General features: G+C 43.5%; 1 protein-coding gene across 1 annotated transcript; it reads right to left on the bottom strand.

The window, feature by feature from the left end:
• Window positions 1–13,710: 13,710 nt before the first annotated feature.
• LOC123409078 lies at window positions 13,711–16,535 on the bottom strand. The gene is made up of 3 exons (XM_045102066.1): window positions 14,971–16,535; window positions 14,606–14,835; window positions 13,711–14,506 (listed from the first exon to the last, which is right to left on the bottom strand). Exons 1-3 carry the CDS (start codon window positions 15,575–15,577, stop codon window positions 13,757–13,759), a joined length of 1,587 nt encoding a protein of 528 aa, XP_044958001.1. The 5' UTR covers window positions 15,578–16,535; the 3' UTR covers window positions 13,711–13,756.
• Between the last annotated feature and the right edge of the window lie 1,192 nt (window positions 16,536–17,727).

Genomic DNA, 17,727 nt, shown 5'->3' with positions numbered 1-17,727 from the left:
ATGATTATGCTTTGTGAGTAGTTACTTTGTTCCTGAGGACATGGGATAAGTCATGCTGATAATAGTCATGTGAATTTGGTATTCGTTCGGTATTTTGATATGATGTATGTTGTCTTTTCCTCTAGTGGTGTTATGTGAACGTCGACTACATAACACTTCACCAACTTTGGGCCTAGAGGAAGGCATTGGGGAGTAGTAAGTAGATGATGGGTTGCTAGAGTGACAGAAGCTTAAATCCGAGTCTATGCGTTGCTTCGTAAGGGGCTGATTTGGATCCACTAGTTTAATGTTATGGTTAGACGTTGTCTTAATTCTTCTTTCGTAGTTGCGGATGCTTGCGAGAGGGGTTAATGATAAGTGGGATGCTTGTCCAAGTAAGGGCAGTACCCAAGCGCCGGTCCACCCACATATCAAACTATCAAAGTAACGAACGCGAATCATGTGAACATGATGAAACTAGCATGACATAAATTCCCGTGTGTCCTCGGGAGCGTTTTTCCTCCTATAAGACTTTGTTCAGGCTTGTCCCTTGCTACAAAAGGGATTGGGCCACTTTGCTGCATCGTTGCTGCTACTTGTTACTTGTTACTTTTCACTTGCTACGTTTCACCTCACTACACCATCACTTGTTACCGCTACTTTAAGTGCTTTCAGTTATTACCTTGCTGAAAACTGTTTATCAGAGCCTTCTGCTCCTCATTGGGTTCGACACTCTTACTTATCGAAAGGACTACGATTGATCCCCTATACTTGTGGGTCATCACAACCTTGTTACCAATGAAGAGGTCAGCCTCATGGTCAGAAAATTCAACAAGTTCTACAAGAGTAGAGGCAAAGAGAGAAGCTCAAGCTCAAGATATGATGAGAAGCGTTCGTCTAGTCGTGACCGAAACTGCTACAACTGTGGAAAGCCCGGAACTATTCCAATAAGTGCTCGGCTCCCCACAAACGAAGAGAAGAGTTACCTAGAAGATGATGCTCAAGATATGATTCACCTCGCAAAGAGAGGAGGAGTAGAGAAGATCATTATGAATGAAGACACTCCCAGAGAGTCAAAGAATCAGAGAAGAAGGACAAGTACACCAAGAGCAGTTCAAGAAGAATACATCGAGCTCACGTTGGTGAATGGGTTTCTGGCTCTGAGTGTGACAACCAATCCGAGAGAAGCTATCACTCCAACTCCGACTATATTCAAGATGAAGGTGTTGCCGGTCTTGCACTCATTTTCTCCAACTCCTACGACTTATTTGATTCACCAAATCAAGGGATTGGAAACTGCTTCATGGCAAAAGGCCCCAAGGTATCACGCCCCAAGTACTTTGACTTTGATAGTGACGAGGATGACTTGTTAGGGGAAGATGACTTGCTCTTTAATAAGACTAGTGATAACATTGAAAATGAACTTGAAAATAATCATGCTAGTTAAGAGAAATTGAATGATGATGGTAAGAAAGAGATTGAACGACTGACGAAAGAATTAGACACTCTTAAGTTTGCTCATGAAACTACTCTATAGGATCGTAGAGAGCTTGCAAGAACTCATGAGAAGCTACGCTTCGAGAAGCTAAATTTAGATCAAGAGCATGAGTCTCTAAAAGAAATCAATGATGATCTTTGAAAGAAGAGTCCTTCTTATCTAGCCAAATGATTACTCTTGTCTACTTTTGTTCCACAAGTTAAGCCAAAGAACACTAGTAACAAAGGCAAGAAACTCTTCTCATCTAATAACAACAATGCTAAAGCTAGATCAAATGATGTTGTTGCTAATATCTCTCTTGATTCCACTAATGATTCTCTTATCCAAGTTACACTTGAGCAAGAAAACGATTTATTGAAAGGGATTATAGAGAGAGGTGTCTTCAAGAGTCTTGCCGAAAGTAAGCAATTCGAAGAAATAGTGCGCAAGCAAGGAGGACATTAGAAGAAGCAAGGTGTTGGCTACTTCAATGTCAATGGAGATGTTTGGAAGAAGGTCCATATCCCATTCCCAAGTTTGTTCCTCAAGAGGAGAAGTATGATCCTACTCCTCCCAAGGGAACAAACTCTCAAGATGGCCTTCTACCACAAGACCATAAGGGCAAGGGAAAGCCTTAAGAGGAGATTGACTCATTTGAGGAAGAACCCCAAGCCAAGGTCGAGTGGGTTCCCAAGGACACTTCTAGTACTACCTCATCTAGTGCTACCATAACTCCAAGGATCCCCATCAAGTTGATGTGGATCCCCAAGAAGAAGAACTAGAAAGTTCTTGAGGGGTGACTCTGCCAATGAAATTCACTCTTATTCCTTTTGGCAAGAAGTATAGTTCAAGGAGTCACACATTCCCTCAAAGGTGAGCAAGGGACAAGGTAATTAATGAATCTTTAGACATCACCTCCCATGTACTTCACACCATGTCCATACATACCCTTGCAATTGTTCCTTTTGCTTTGGGACTAACCCATGTACGTGAGAAGAGTAAGAAACAACTAGGATTGCTCCCAACTCAAGATGATCTTCATCAACAATGAGCATCCACCACTACCACACCTACTTGAAGTCTTCTATGACAAAACCTAAGGTTAGTTTATCCCTCTTAGGAGGGATATCACATCTAGGAGGAGCTTTATTCTAAGACTTGAGTATAAGCGTCTCCTAAATAATGTGAACACATTAATGCATTATGTAAAAGTGGTAACCCCACTTGTGCTTAATCGATGAGTATGACCTATGATCAAGTATTCTTACTTGTCTCGTAAGTTAATATACTCATATATAGATGACTTCATCATCGCCAAAGTGCTTGATAGATGCTAGAATGATTGTGCATGTTCACCATGTTTTATTTGACATCTTATTGTGTGAGCATGTTGGTATGCATATTTTTCTCATTCAAGGATATCCAATTGTTGTTATTTCGCTTTCTATTTATTTTGGCCAATTGGATATACAAGAATGCCTAAGAACCCTTCTCTAGCTATCTATGCTTTCTCGTCTCAAATTATATTCATGCTACATCACAAAATTTAAGCAAGCAATTTAGGGACACTCTGTGTGAGGAGCACTCGGAGATCCATCTTTACAAGGATTGAATTACAAAACCTCCCAAAGTGCATTTCGGTGTGACCGACCTCAAAATCTCGGTCCCACTGAAGCCTTGGACTGATTTGGTTTTATCATCTCGGTGCAACCGAGTTTTGCTTTTCGGCCTCATCAAGTTTCACTGTCACCTCAAAGTTGTGGAACTCGGTGGCACCAAAAATCTCATCTTGGTGTCACCGGTAGCTAGGGGATATATATATTTGTGGAACTCGATAGTTACTTCAAACGCCGAACAACCGCACCCCTTTGTTGTCGCGCCCTAGTCCCGTGGACGTCTACTTGATTCTCCCGTGCGCCTTCGCCAGGATTCCTCGCCGTCGATGGATTCTCCACCGCCGATGCCGCCGTAGCGAATCCATACAAAGTTAGGGTACGAATTCGATTTCCTTTTGCGCTCCAAATATGATTCATTACGCAAATAGGTTCTGCCATTATCTATCCACTATTGCTACAAGTTCTATCGTGAAGAAAAAAATCCTTAGATTAGCGAACAAAGAAAAATTTAGGGTTAGCAATCCGCGAGATTGAATCTTGGTGTCACCGAGTTGCAAAAATCGATCTTACCAATTTTGGTTTTAGGGTTACTGATAAGGTTCTCGGTGGAACCGGGTTCGCCTTTTTGGTGAAACCAAAAAGGGTGCCAAGTTCCTCTTAATGAGAACATGTGTCTCGGTGGCTCCGAAATTTTTGACTTGGTGGAACCGAAATCCACTTTTGCTGAATGTTAAAACTAGATTTTTTAGAGTTCAAATTTGATAAAACTTCTACAATTTTGTGATGCTCATCCATTTCAGCTCTTCTATATCTTTTCACATGGTCTGCTTGTCTGCTTGTCTACCAGTCTGCTTTGTCTGCTTGATCTTGCAAGATGTTAGGTTGAGAGGATAGTCAGAACAACTTCAGTGAGCCCAGTGCTGAAACTGACTCACACACTAGTCCTGAGAGGACCCCTTCTGACCTAGGTACTCCTAGCTCCCATGGAATTCCCCAAGGCAGCTACTAGGTCCAAAAGAAATATCAATTCTGATGAAGAAGATGCTGACTTCATCCGTGAAGAATCTGCTCCCCACAAGCAGAAGGAGAAGACTAAGTCAGGAAGATTGTGAGGAAGGACTATGCTAAACCTTCCGACTCTAGAGCTCTGGAAGCTAGGCTTGCAAATAAGCCAGGTCAGAAGAGAGGCAAGAAGAGGATTGTCTATGTTGTTGTAAGACCAACCTCAATGTATGAAGATCCAGAAGAAGTTGCTGATGATGAGGAATAAATTCCCGATGAGGTTCCTCCTCCTAAGAAGACAAAGCTGGTGGTTGATGCTATGCCAAAGAAGCTTTCTGCTCCCAAGAAGTCTTCGGCTCCTAAGAAGCCTGTAGCTCCCAAGAGGACTACAAAGGATATTCCTGCAGCTAAAAAAACAAAGGCTCTGCATCCACAGATTTTGCTGCAGAGGAAGATGAGGATGCACCTATGCTTATGAAGCTGAGACCTCATCTACCAACCCATGATGCATCTCATCCTACTGTTGAGGACATGAAGAAGAGGAGAGATGCAGGTTTGAGGAAGTGGAGATCTATTGATCCATATGTTGTGAGAAGAAGAGCCGTTGTTAATCCCCACTTTCACACAAGGGAACAACAAGATTTTTATGAGACGGTTTTGCTTGACAAGAGTCATGCAGTCAGCGACATGAGATATGTCGACTGAGAATACATCAAAGCCAATGAATACTATTTTCCTCATGTGAGAGAAAATTTTAGGATGGTTGATATTGAAGATTTTGTTGGCAAAGAGATGACTACATGGAATGATGAGATGATCATGCAATTCTATTCCACCGCTCATTTCTATTCCAATGGAAGAATTGCTTGGATGAATAAGGGTCACTAGTATGAAGCCACTATTGATGAATGGGTCACTATCATTGGTGCTCCTAAAGCACAAGAAGTAGATTTGGATGTGTATTCAGAACTCAAGATGAATCACAACTCCATGGCAAACATGTACAAGACAGTGCCCAATGATTTTCTGCCATCTCACAAATTTGGCTCTGTCTACTTTTTGCAAGCAGGAATACCCACTACGAACACCATCATGAGATACACCCTGATGCCTAAATCAGGTGATGACACGATGATTAGAGGATATTCCATCAACATGATGCATCATCTAGACACCCATGCCCGGTTCCGATTGATGGACTTGATAGTTGAGACTGTCAAGAGGACTGCTGCACATCAGAAGAGATCTTGTGGATATGCTCTATACATTAAGATGCTCATCAATGCCAAGGTTGGCAAGCATGCATATCTACTTGATCGTCCCCACCTGCCACTTCAGCCTGATTTTGAAGACAATGAAGTTGTGATGGACGACAACCATTCCATCTCAGCTACTGATCTAGAGGCACCAGCGGTAGAGGCTGCTAGGAATGCTCCAGCTCCTACCCCACAACTCGGAACCAGAGATGAGTTGGTGTCCTTCTTGGCCAGCACCATCCAAGGGATGGAGAAGAAAGTGTTTGAGATCTTGCTAACCCAAAAGAGCCTCGAGAGGATCGTGGAGACAAAATTCCATGACCTGGATGTTAAGGTAACAGAGTTGACTACCACTGTTTAGCAACTTCAGCATGAAGTTGATTCAGTGAAGATTCCCCGCTCCAGTAGTGATGATGAAGAGTCACCCCTTCCTACTACCACTCAGTTCCGGACTAAAACTAGGTCAGTAGTTGTGCCAGTTACGGAAGCCAGACCATCTTCATCAGCTCAAGCTTCAGCTCGTGCTCTTGCACCTCCAGTGTCCACACCTCCAGCTCCATGGACATTTGTAGAAGCCTTCGTCGATGCTCCCTTGTCCACTCCATATTTAGCTACCAGAGGAGATCGTGCCTGGAGAGATGATTAGCTCTAGACCTTTGAACTTTTTGGTAACTTGTTGCCAAAGAGGGAGAAGTGTATAGATCAAATAGGACTTCGAGAGGGCGAGCTTTGCTTCTTATTTGCTCTCATTTTGGTTTTTCAATACTTTTGGTCTTTTGGATGACTTTATCCGTTTAGAGGAGTGTTTGATCATATGCTTTGTTTGTTTGACGCTACCACGTTATTACCTTTGAGCTATCTACATGTTGATCATTCACATCTTGTTTGGTTCTATGTGCATTACTATTCATTCATATCATTTATGCGCACCACCAGTCGTATGTGACATGAAAGAGTAACTCATGATCCTAATCGACTGTGCATTTGCATTAAAACGCAAATTCCAAATAATGCACAAATTTAGGGGGAGCTCTTGCTTTTCACATAATTCTCAAAGCGTCGATGCTAATCATTGATTATATATTTTGTGTAAGCTTTGATCTATATGTTGTCATATATTACCAAAAAGGGGGAGATTGAAAGCACAATTGCTCCCTAAGGTGGTTTTGGTAATTAATCACAACATATGCATCATTGGACTAATGAGTTTATTCAAGTATATTTTAGAAAAGTTCAAAGATGCTTTGGCTATAGGATTGTGAGGTGATGCCCCTTGATGCAAGAAAAGTAATAGGATTGGCTCAAGCTTCAACCAAGAAGACTCTACATTTTATATTTGTGAGAAATCGCTTTGAGTCCATAGGAAAGCCAATATTATTAAAAGAGGATGAGGTATTATGATCAATTGGTTGCTCAAGTGCTTAGAGGTAGCCACCAAAAATACCCAGCCATTCTCCCACAAAATATCTGTGTCCAAACCCAAACCAGCAAAATTGGTGCCACCAACAATTTCTATTTGGCCCTGCCGATTTTACACTTGACACATCCTATACCAAACCCTACCATCTCGGTACCACCAACTTTCACATAGGTGCCATCGAGACTCAGTGACCAACTTACTGTTGAGAATATTTCAAGAATAGGAATTTCCGGGTTAGAAATCGGTCTCACAGAGATTTGGAAACTGGTCTAGGTCATCATATCGGTACCACTGAGAATCATATGTCGGTCTGACTGAGAATTCAAAAGTTGCCACATTTAGTGCAACTCGGTACCATCGAGATTCCTTTCGGTGTCACCGAGTTGGACAATAATGTTGTAACGGTTGGATTTTGGGGATGCCTATACATACCCCTCTACCTACCTCTCATTCATCGAGAAAGCACTCACAACACACTTACATTTGCCAGATCCATTTTTCTAAGAGAGAGCCACCTACTCATGTGTTGATATCAATAGATTCCATTCCAATCATTTGAACCTTGATTTCTAGCCTCCCCAAGTTGCTTTCCACAAGATCAATCTCTCCTACCCCTGCCAAATCTGAGAAAGAGTGATTGGGTGTTGAGGAGACTATTTTTTGAAGCACAATAGCAAGGAGTTCATCGTTCTACAACATCTATTACCTTTTGGAGGGTGGTGCCTCCTAGATTGGTTAGGTGTCACTTGGGAGCCTCCTACAACGTGTTGTGGAGTTGAACCAAGATGTTTGTAAGGGCAAGTAGATCGCCTACTTCGTGAAGATCTACCGTGAGTGAGGCTAGTCCTGTGTGGACGAAAGCCAGGGTGGAATAGACAAGGTTGCTTCTTCGTGGACCCCCTATGGGTGGAGCCCTCCATGCACTCTCGCGGTCATTACCCTCCGTGGGTTGAAGTACCCACTAACATGGACGTACGATAGTGCCACCTATCGAAACCATGCCAAAATCGTCGTGTCAACCTTTGCGATTGATCACTCTACCTTACCCTCTACTTTACATTTGCATGTCTTACTTTCCACTGCTATACTCTTAGATGTGTATGTGTAGGGTGTACTTGACTAGTCATAGTTGCTAAAATTGGACCACGACTAAAATTAAAAAAAGTCTAGGTTTTTATCTTGTCAAGTAGTCTAATCACCCCCCTTCTATACATACTTTCGATCCTACAAGGGTCCCACATCGTGTACACAACCCAAATAATCAATGAGTGTTCTGCTCACATTTTGACAAGCATTAGTGATCTGTTCATAATTGAGAATATTAATATACAATCTCAGATCAATTTGAGTTGTAGATTCCTAACAATACAAATTCAGTGACTAAAACTGAAACTCCACTTCACGCCCTTGATGCTCAACTACTTTTTGCCTCCTTCAGATCAATTTCTAAATTGAAACTTCACTTCAGGCTTGCGTGGATCCTGCTGCAGCTACTGCATGCCTCCTCGAGCGTTGCACTACAGGGCGTGTCGCACTCCATGCTTGTGTTGGTCAGCCTTCAACTGGCGGTTGCAACGCGATGCTTCACTTTTGCCTTGTGCAACGGCTGCGAGCTCAACGACATGATGCTGCCATGCGGTTGTGGCGGCCATGGCGTTGCCAAACGCTCTTCCTCTTGCGGTGATGCGTACAGCGGCGACGGCCACACTCCCACGCTGGTGCGGCAATGGGAGCGGCGGTTAGGCAAGGTCGGGGCGATGGCGAGCGAACGAAGACGGGGAGTAAACGGATGGGTGTTTTTTCTTGAAAAATGGGCCGCATCTCTTCTAGGTTGATGGTTGTTGGCTGCTGCCTCCTTCTCGACTTTGTTTCCCTGGTTTTCACCTGCTGACATCGGATGGCTGGCAAACGATAACACGCGAACGACGTCCCTCTGCAGTAGATCGTAGTACGCCAGAGAAACTCGTTCCAATAAATCATCGGTGGGTGTGGGAAGTATCGATCAATAACTGGGTTGGCCCCCGCTGGACAGGGTGCACAAACGGTCGGGGCGCCGCTGCTCGTGGCCGGCGTGGCTGCTCGCACCCACACGCGGCTGGGGCACCGCTGCTCGCACCCACGCGTGGTCGGCGTGACTGCTGCTCCTCGCGGACGGAACAACGGCTGTTGAAATAATCCAAACATGTGTTTGTTAGGAGTACTAGTATGATCACGGTTGCCGTTGATTAGATTATAAAAAGCAAGAGTACAAGTCCAATCGTGAGTTAGATTAGGATATGAGTACTAGTCCGTGTCTTAGTTGGGCTGGACATAGTAGTAGTTTCAGTCAGTTTAGGAAATCACAAGTTGGGTCTGATTTGGTTCGATACGTAGGTCTGGGTCGGTGGCGTCCTACATCTATATATACTTCGGTGTCTGCGTGAGTTTTGTACCAGAAAAACAAAAGCAATAAAAAGATATTTACAAGGCACGACACGTGCCTGTGGCCATCTATGTGTTGCTGCGTTCGCGTGCATGTGTTCTGGTCCTGATGTTTGCGTGAGCGTCGGCGAGATATCGAGTGCTACAGCTAGTTCGTATACGTTGAGCCGAGTTGCACGTACATGACTAGTCGAGCTGTAGGGTGATCGTGTGTTCGATCCTGAGGGGGGAAAGCCAACAATTGGTATCAGAGCAAGGTGTGGAAGCTTCGCTGTCTAGTTGTGTCATGGTGGAGTTGTCGTCGCCGTCATGTTGTGTCACGGACGACGGAAAATCGAAGAAGAGGATCATGTCGACTTCGAAGGCGAATGGTGATGGTGTGACCATCCAGTACCCCATGCTTGATGGTGACAATTATGGGGTGTGGACTGTGAAGATGAAGATCTTCATGCGTGCGCGTGGAGTTTGGGCAGCGGTGGAAGGTGAAGGCGCGGTCGAAGAGACAAAGGACCAAGAGGCTTTCACCATCATAGCCCAAGGTGTGTCTGATGCCGTTTTCATGTCTATATCAGAGAAAGAGATGACAAAGGAAGCTTGGCAAGCGCTCAAGGAGATGCATGCTGGAGATGATCGTGTCAAAAAGGCACGTGTTCAAGCTCTAAGGAGGCAAAGAAGGAGCACGAGATTCTGCAACTAGCTAAAGTGGGCGTGGATGACGGCCCAGGGTCGCTTTGATGAAGAAGCTGCGGCGGAAAAGAAACAAAAAAAAGAGTCGTGTCTGCGTGTTTCTTGTGTTTGAGTCATTAGTGTGTCTCGGCGAAAAGACGAAGGCCAGCGTGAAGATGGATGCGCACCAGTTAAGTTGAGTTCCTATATGAGAGGCTATGTGTTTAGTCTGCATGTAGCACGCTAAGATGTGACGACGTGGACTGGTAATCCAAACGATGTGTTGGTTCCAAGTCGATGAGTTGAGTGTTTGGATTAGGGGGTGAATGTTGAAATAATCCAACCATGTGTTTGTTAGGAGTACTAGTATGATCACGATTGTCGTTGATTAGATTAGAAAAAGCAAGAGTACAAGTCCAACCGTGAGTTAGATTAGGATAGGAATATTAGCCTGTGTCTTAGTTGGGCTGGATATAGTAGTAGTTTCAGTCAGTTTAGGAAATCACAAGTTGGGTCTGATTCGGTTCGATGCTTAGGTTTAGGTCGGTGGCGTCCTGCATCTATATATACTTCGGTGTCTGCGTGAGTTCTGGCAAGATATCGAGTGCTACAACTAGTTCGTATACGTTGAGCCGGGTTGCACGTACATGACTAGTCGAGCTGCACGGTGATCGTGTGTTCGATCCTGAGGGCGAAAAGCCAACAACGGCCGCTGCTCCGAATTTCGCTACCCCTGCCCGACACTGGCACAGAAGAAAGGAGCTGCTGCTCAGGCCTCGGGCTTCTGCGGCAGCCGGCGCACAAGGAGGGAGTGGCTGTTGGCCTGCTCGATGGAGACGAAGGTCGCCAGGACCCCAATTGCGTTTTTTCAAGGGTCTATTTATAAAAATAATAATGTATCCGAATGTAATTGCCTTCTTTATTTGCCACGTCACCCTGCCTAGTGGGACCAACATGTCATAATCTTACATAAAACATCTGATTTGAGCGACTAGTTTTTTTGGAAAAAAAAGAGAAAAGATAACAACCACACGTGTGGGCGTTTGCAAACCGCCCACACACATGGACCTGCGTCTGTTTGTGGTTTGCAGTAATCTTGACATTTTTTGGCAATCTTTTTGTGCCACGTAGGAAGGGGCTGGTGTGTGGGTGTTAAGGAGTTCGCCCACACGCCTGTTTCGCATACGCCCACACGCGGCTGCCAACCCGACGTGTGGTGGAACTGACGCCGCAGCCACACGCCTGCATGCGAGTCAGTTGCCATGTCTTACCAGTGTTACATGGCAACTGAGTGGAACTGTCGTGCATGCATGCTTCTCAGTTGCCATGACTTTCCAGTGTTACATGGCAACTGAGTGGAACTGTCGTGCATACATGCCTGTCAGTTGCCATGTCTTCCTAATGTTACATGGCAACTGAATGAAACTGTCGTGCCCGCATGTGTGTCAGTTGCCATGTCTTCCCATGGCAACTGAGTGGAACCGTTGTGCCTGCATGCCTGTCAGTTGACATGTCTTCCCCATGGCAACTGAGTGGAACTGTCGTGCTCGCATGCTTGTTAGTTGCCATGTCTTCCCCATGACAACTGAGTGAAACTGTCGTGCCCGCATGCCCATCAAGTGCCATGTCCTTCCAGTGTTACATAACAACTGAATGGAACTGACCGTGCCTGCATGCCTGTCAGTTGTCATGTCTTCTCAGTGTCACATGGCAACTGAGTAAACTGACCGTTCCCGTGTGCCTGTCAGTTGTCATGTCTTCCCAGTGTTACATGACAACTGAGTGAAACTGTCGCGCGGAGGCACACGGGACCGCGAGCCGGATGTGCGAATCATGAGGCAGGAGGCCGTACGTGTGGGCGTTAGCTGTTTTGCCCACACGCACGCGTATGGGATGTTTCCCTTACACACCACACGGGATGTGTGGACAACACCCCTTAACGCCCACACGTGTGGGCGTTATCAGGACCCAAAAAATTAACCTGGGAATTAGTGTTTTTTGACATAATACCGCAGACTTGTGGTTTCTATAACCCTAGCCTTCAATGTCGATGTTTTCTCCAATTCACTCTTAAGTTTCAATCACAGGGAACGTTTTTCCTTTACGGTGAAACAGGTACGGGGCAAAATTGTACCTCCCCAAATCAATCACTCTATTGTTTTGATCTAGTGTAGGTAAAATAAACTCAACCATTTCGCAAAGTGTTCAACCACAAATAAATATAAGTGACTCAATTTGAAGGAAATATAGTGAATTTATTTTCCTAATTCTGTGTAGAAATCTTCAGAAGCAGAATTCTTTATCATGCTATGTATGAAAAATATATTTGTTGGAAACTAATTATTGCTGCTTCAAGACTATACTCATGGATGAATATGCAGCAAGATTGAGCTATCTTATTATGCTGCTTCCGTTTCTCTACATACTACAATTAAATTGCAGTTCCATGTGATCGCACATCGGAAACACATAGGATCGAAGTTTTCTGGATACATCTATACACAGAACCATTGCATGAGTACATCATACCTCGTTGTAGCTAGTGTCTTTGTGTCAGTCTAATTGATTATCGAGCTTCTGAACTGAGTCAGAACAATTTGCATGGCAGATCAGAAGATACGCCGATACAAAAGTGCAAGTTATACCAGGTAGATTGTCAAAACAACAATGCATGTCTAATAATTTAGAGCTTATCCTGCAAAAAAGGATACAACTATACAATACACATTGGGGAATGAAGACGGATTGGGAACTTATAAAGAAGGGCAAGTGTATAATACTCCCTCCGTTCCTGAATATAAGTCTTTAAAGAGGATTCATAAATAAACTACATACGGATGTATATAGACATAATTTAGAGTGTAGATTCACTCATTTTACTCCGTATGTAGACTTTTAGTGAAATATCTTAAAAGACTTATATTTAGAAACGGAGGGAGTACAACTTTGCTCCGTATCAATGTCAATTAGAGTGCAATATGCAGTAGTCGTGACAAAAGAGAGATCAATATACAACCAACATCACGCCTAATTGTTCATTAATTGAGAAGCCATCAGATATTCCAAAAAATAGAATGATAAAACAAAACAATTGCGACGTAATATGATGAAGAGGCATTTGCTGACGTGCTTCTTTCAGTACTTGGATACTGTTTGGTACGACATTTAAATTTTAAATTCTTGATCATGTAGAACAATAAAGGCCACTTATATTACACACGACCTACATAAAAATGATTAGGTTGCATAAAAAATGACTAAAATTCTCAACAGATGAGCCGTCCTAAATTACTGGTTATAAAAAGCAAGCGATGGATTTGCAACATCAACTTACTGGTTATCAAGTACTCCCTCCGTTCCTATATATAAGTCTTTTTAGAGATTTCACTAGAAGACTACATTCGGATGTATATAGACTTATATTTAGGAACGGAGGGAGTACATTCATAGTACTGACTGGGGGGATAATTAGTGATTCAAAGGTTAAACATATCTCACATTAGTCGAAGGCACATAGAGCAATGTAGGTGACAGTAACTATGCACATCTTCTTACCAGACTCACATGAAGATATAAGCTACTGTAGCAGCAAACTAAAGCAAGAAGTATCTAAATTCTAGCCAGATTTGTGTGTAGCAAAGTGCATTGATACTTAAAAACAATCACCTTACATTTTCATCTTTTTACCTACAAAGCATCTCTGGCTTCCCATATGAGATATTTAACTTGAAAAGTATTTGTAGATGCTGCAGCATGTTTGCTCAACGATTGTTGATATCGTATAACTTGATACACACTCATCCATACAACGACAATGGAAGATGTCAGAATTCAAAACCAATACTGAATATAAAAGAAGGCGGAGTGGTCATATATACAAGGGACCAAGATTATATAGCTCTGATTTGTCATGGACATATCAATACAAGTTCTGCAGTTTCACAAACCACATGCAAGGGACAAACAGATAAATTTGGGTAACGGGTACTGTAGTCCATAACATCCAACGCACAAGAACCATCAACACATGTCCTTCTAAGAGGATATCCATCTTTTTGGTAACAAGTTTGGACCAAGCAACATTAATCTCCACCATAGAGTCACCAATCTCACATATACCTCGACTTACGTTGCAATATTCGGGCCTGAACTTGACACGACCTTGTCTAGCAATAGCATCACCAGACTGCGAGTAGGCTTGTATAACAAATTGCAGGCTTTCTTCCAGTTCTACAGAAACAACATGCCTTGACAGAGCAAGGTAACCATCTGTGCCCATTGGCATTTCTCCATCATCGGAACAACGTGAATTAACCAACACAACTTGCCTGGCCAGGGAGTCCATAACTTCCTGTGGTGATGAGGAGCACACAATCCGACCACCATATTCAAACGGCCAAGGCCCCCCTTCAACAACACGGACACTTAAGATGGTAGCCTGGACTGTCTTTGTGAGTCGCTCCAAGCTTAACTCTACCTTGCAAAAGCAGTTGCTGAAGATAGCAGTATCTAAACCTTCATGACAACCACCAGAGTAAGTGAAGCAACGACTGATCAATGCTCTGTCGCTGGACCTTGTTGCACCCTTTACTTTCAGTTGGACTTCGAAGTCAACATGGTCCACAGCCACGATGGCACGGGACGGGCCAGTCAAGTGCAAAAATGGATCCTGCAGGGATCAGTCATCATTGTAGTTGAATGCAATGAACTAGGACACATGCAAGAATAAAAAAGGAAAACTGAGAGAAATTTAGAAGACGGTACATACCTCTGGAGTGAGTTTTTGACAATCTTCCCTTCGCCTAGAGAAGAGAATGTTGCGGTTGTAGTCCACAGCGTCTCGGGCAGCAACAACACCATACACATGGAGTGGTAACTTCAACTTTCCATCTGTTCCAACAATCTTTAAGGAGTAGATCTGCAAGGTGCTCACAGAGCGAGCGGCGTACGGGATCAGTCCCGGCGTGCAATGTGTAAAGTGCATAGGACTCAATACGGCTGCAACACCAAATTAATCCAAGAGTTAGACATGTTCTAACATGAATTACTTAATTATACAAGGAAAAAAGGAAGGGAAGAATCTGGTTGCCAAATAAGATGAGAAGGATTCAATGATTGTTTATGTTTGCTTACTACTATCTTCAAAGTCACCGCAGCATCCCCATGCAGATTCCCAGTCTTTGCGTTTTCCAGAAAACAACCTGTCCTCCATCTCCATCTCCTCCTTGTCTGATTTTGTGAATTCTGTCACCTCCTCCTCCTCCTCCTCCTCCACCTCGTCCTGAGGTGAGAAGGGGGTCAGGTCTGTTCTGCAACATCTCAGTACTTCCTTTTTATCCTGCTCCCACCTCAGGTCATCCTTTTCATTCTGCTCCCGGACCTCGCGGAAGCTGGCTTCCATCTCTAATAGCTCCCTACGAAATTTGTAATACATCCTTAAATTCTCTGCAGTCATCTCGCCCAACACCTTCTCATCCTCAAATTCGAGCATCTTGTAATATTTGCACAAGTTGGTCATACCATCCAGCTCACTCTTATCATCAGATTCCAGCACCATCATATCCAATATCCTCGACGCATGTGTCTCCATGCTTGATTTGCCTTCACTAATTGATTTGCCTTTGTCCATCATCCTCGACTCATGCGTCTCGGCGCTTGATTGGCCTTCATCCATGTAGACAGTCCTCTGATTGGAAAGGCAACTCATCAGATGTGCTGCCACAATGGTCACTCTCATCATCTCTCAACTGGCCATCATCAGCGATCTGGTCAGTCAAATCTGTTACAGATGCATCCACCTCTTCCACGGTCCTCTGCTTCTCAAGACAGTGGGTGCTGGATTCGCCTTTGCACATCTGATCAGTCATCTCCTCCTTGGTCCTCTGGTCCTCAGCATATTGGACCGCCATCTGTTTATCAGCATTCATGCTATTATACAATATACTCGTGGAGATCCTTAATAAACTCTGTGCTGTGTTGCACAGTTTGGAGACATCATAATAGGAGATTATGGGGATACTGATTTTCCTCAGAATAGATGCGATAGATGCCATCTCGTCACACAAGGCATCCGCCTGCTGCAATATATGACCAAATTGGCAGTTTAGGCGCACCCCCTCGTCCTCACCACCGTAGGGTGAATATACATGCTCGAAGTTGGATTTGAATCTGGAGGCGGATTTGTTATTCTCCGAGTGGATCTCCTTCTGGTCGCAGCGCTCGGGCAACTGCTCGGAGATGCAACTGACTTGGGAGCTCACGCTGTGCGTATCGGAGCTAGGCAGATCCATGCTCTCCTGGTCGGCCATGTTTTCCTTCTCAGCGACCCTCCGCACTGCATAAAACTTTTTAGGCCTCCGCGGCACTGTGCGTTTGACCTCCGTAACCAAGGCTTTGCGCTCCCTCGCCAGCTTCTGGCACGCGATATCGCTCCTCACGGACGTAATCTTCCTCACGATCTCAGGATCGTAGGAAAGAACGTCAGACTGTTCCTCGCTGAGCAAGTTCAACAGGGACGCAATCTCCATCCTCAGGATCCTTGCTTCGGAAACAACGACAGGATGCTGATCCATCTCTTCCATCGCCATCTCAGGAGGCGGCCGAGCCTCGACTCCGCCGCCGCCGCCGCCCGCCATCGATCTCTCTCTCTCTCTCTCCTTTTTCGCATTGAGATTGCTAACCAAGCTCGCGTGTGGTATACTCGCCGCCGTCGCCGCTAAGGCCCAACCAGTCAGATTATATAATCCAGTAATTATAATCTATTCCACAAGATAGATTATAATGTAAATTAGATTATAAAAACTAGATGAATAAATTATTAAAAGCTCACAATCTATTCTACCTCATCTAAAATCAGATTATAGATTAGTAATGACCCATTACTTTACATTTCTGCCACCGCCACCCTTCTTTTTTAAAAAAATACAGAGGACAGAGAAATCATTATGCAATGTAAAACCTGGATTGCAATTTATATAATCTAACATCCAAACATATCTACCTAGATTATTTTTATAATTCAGATTATATAATCTATCTTTATAATCCAAATTACCATAATCTATTATGGTTCCAAACAGGGCCTAACTTAACCTAGGGTTTCAAACAAACAAACGAGGGTCGGATGCCTATATATTCCAGTCTAAGAGCATCTCCACACCCCACTCCACGGAAGCTCCTACCTGCCGGAACTCCCTACGCCCCACAGGGCGGGCGCCCCGACTGGGCCGGTCCAGTTTTTTCAGTCTGAGAGCATCTCCACACCCCACTACACGGGAGCTCCTACCTGCCGCAGGAACTCCCTACGCCCACAAGGCGGGCGCCCCGACTGGGTCGGTCCAGTTTTTTTCTATTACTTTTTTCTTTTCTATTTATTTACTTTTTTGGTTCGTTTTTTCTTTCCTTTTTACTTTTCTTTTCGTATTTGAAGCAAACATATTTTTCGAATTTGCAAAATAATATTCAAAATATCATGAACAAATTTGGAAGCGTGAATAGTTTTTGAATCTTGAAAATAAAATTTAAAAAAGAGAAAAAAATTGAAAAACCCCAAATTTTTTTGAAAGGGAGAACATTTTTTGAATTTTGAGAACAACTTTTGAAACCGAGAACAATTTTTAAAAACGTAAATTTTTTGAAAGCACAAACATTTTTCAATCTTGAGAATAAAATTTTGGAAAAAGGAGAACAATTTTTAAAAACTGCAAATTTAGAAGCACGGACAATTTTTAAATTTTGAGAACAAATTTTAAAACCGAGAACAATTTCAAAAAATTGTGAACAAATTTGGATGTGCAAACAATTTTAAAAGCATGAACATTTTTAAATCTTGAGAATAAAATTTTGAAAATGAGAATTTTTTTGAAAAACCCGAACAATTTTGGAAGGACT

This window comes from Hordeum vulgare, chromosome 1H, assembly GCF_904849725.1.
Source record: "Hordeum vulgare subsp. vulgare chromosome 1H, MorexV3_pseudomolecules_assembly, whole genome shotgun sequence".
In the NCBI taxonomy this organism is placed as follows: Eukaryota; Viridiplantae; Streptophyta; class Magnoliopsida; order Poales; family Poaceae; genus Hordeum; species Hordeum vulgare.
The sequence above is the reverse complement of the archived record's forward strand: the minus strand, read 5'-3'. Positions and strand labels throughout refer to the sequence as shown.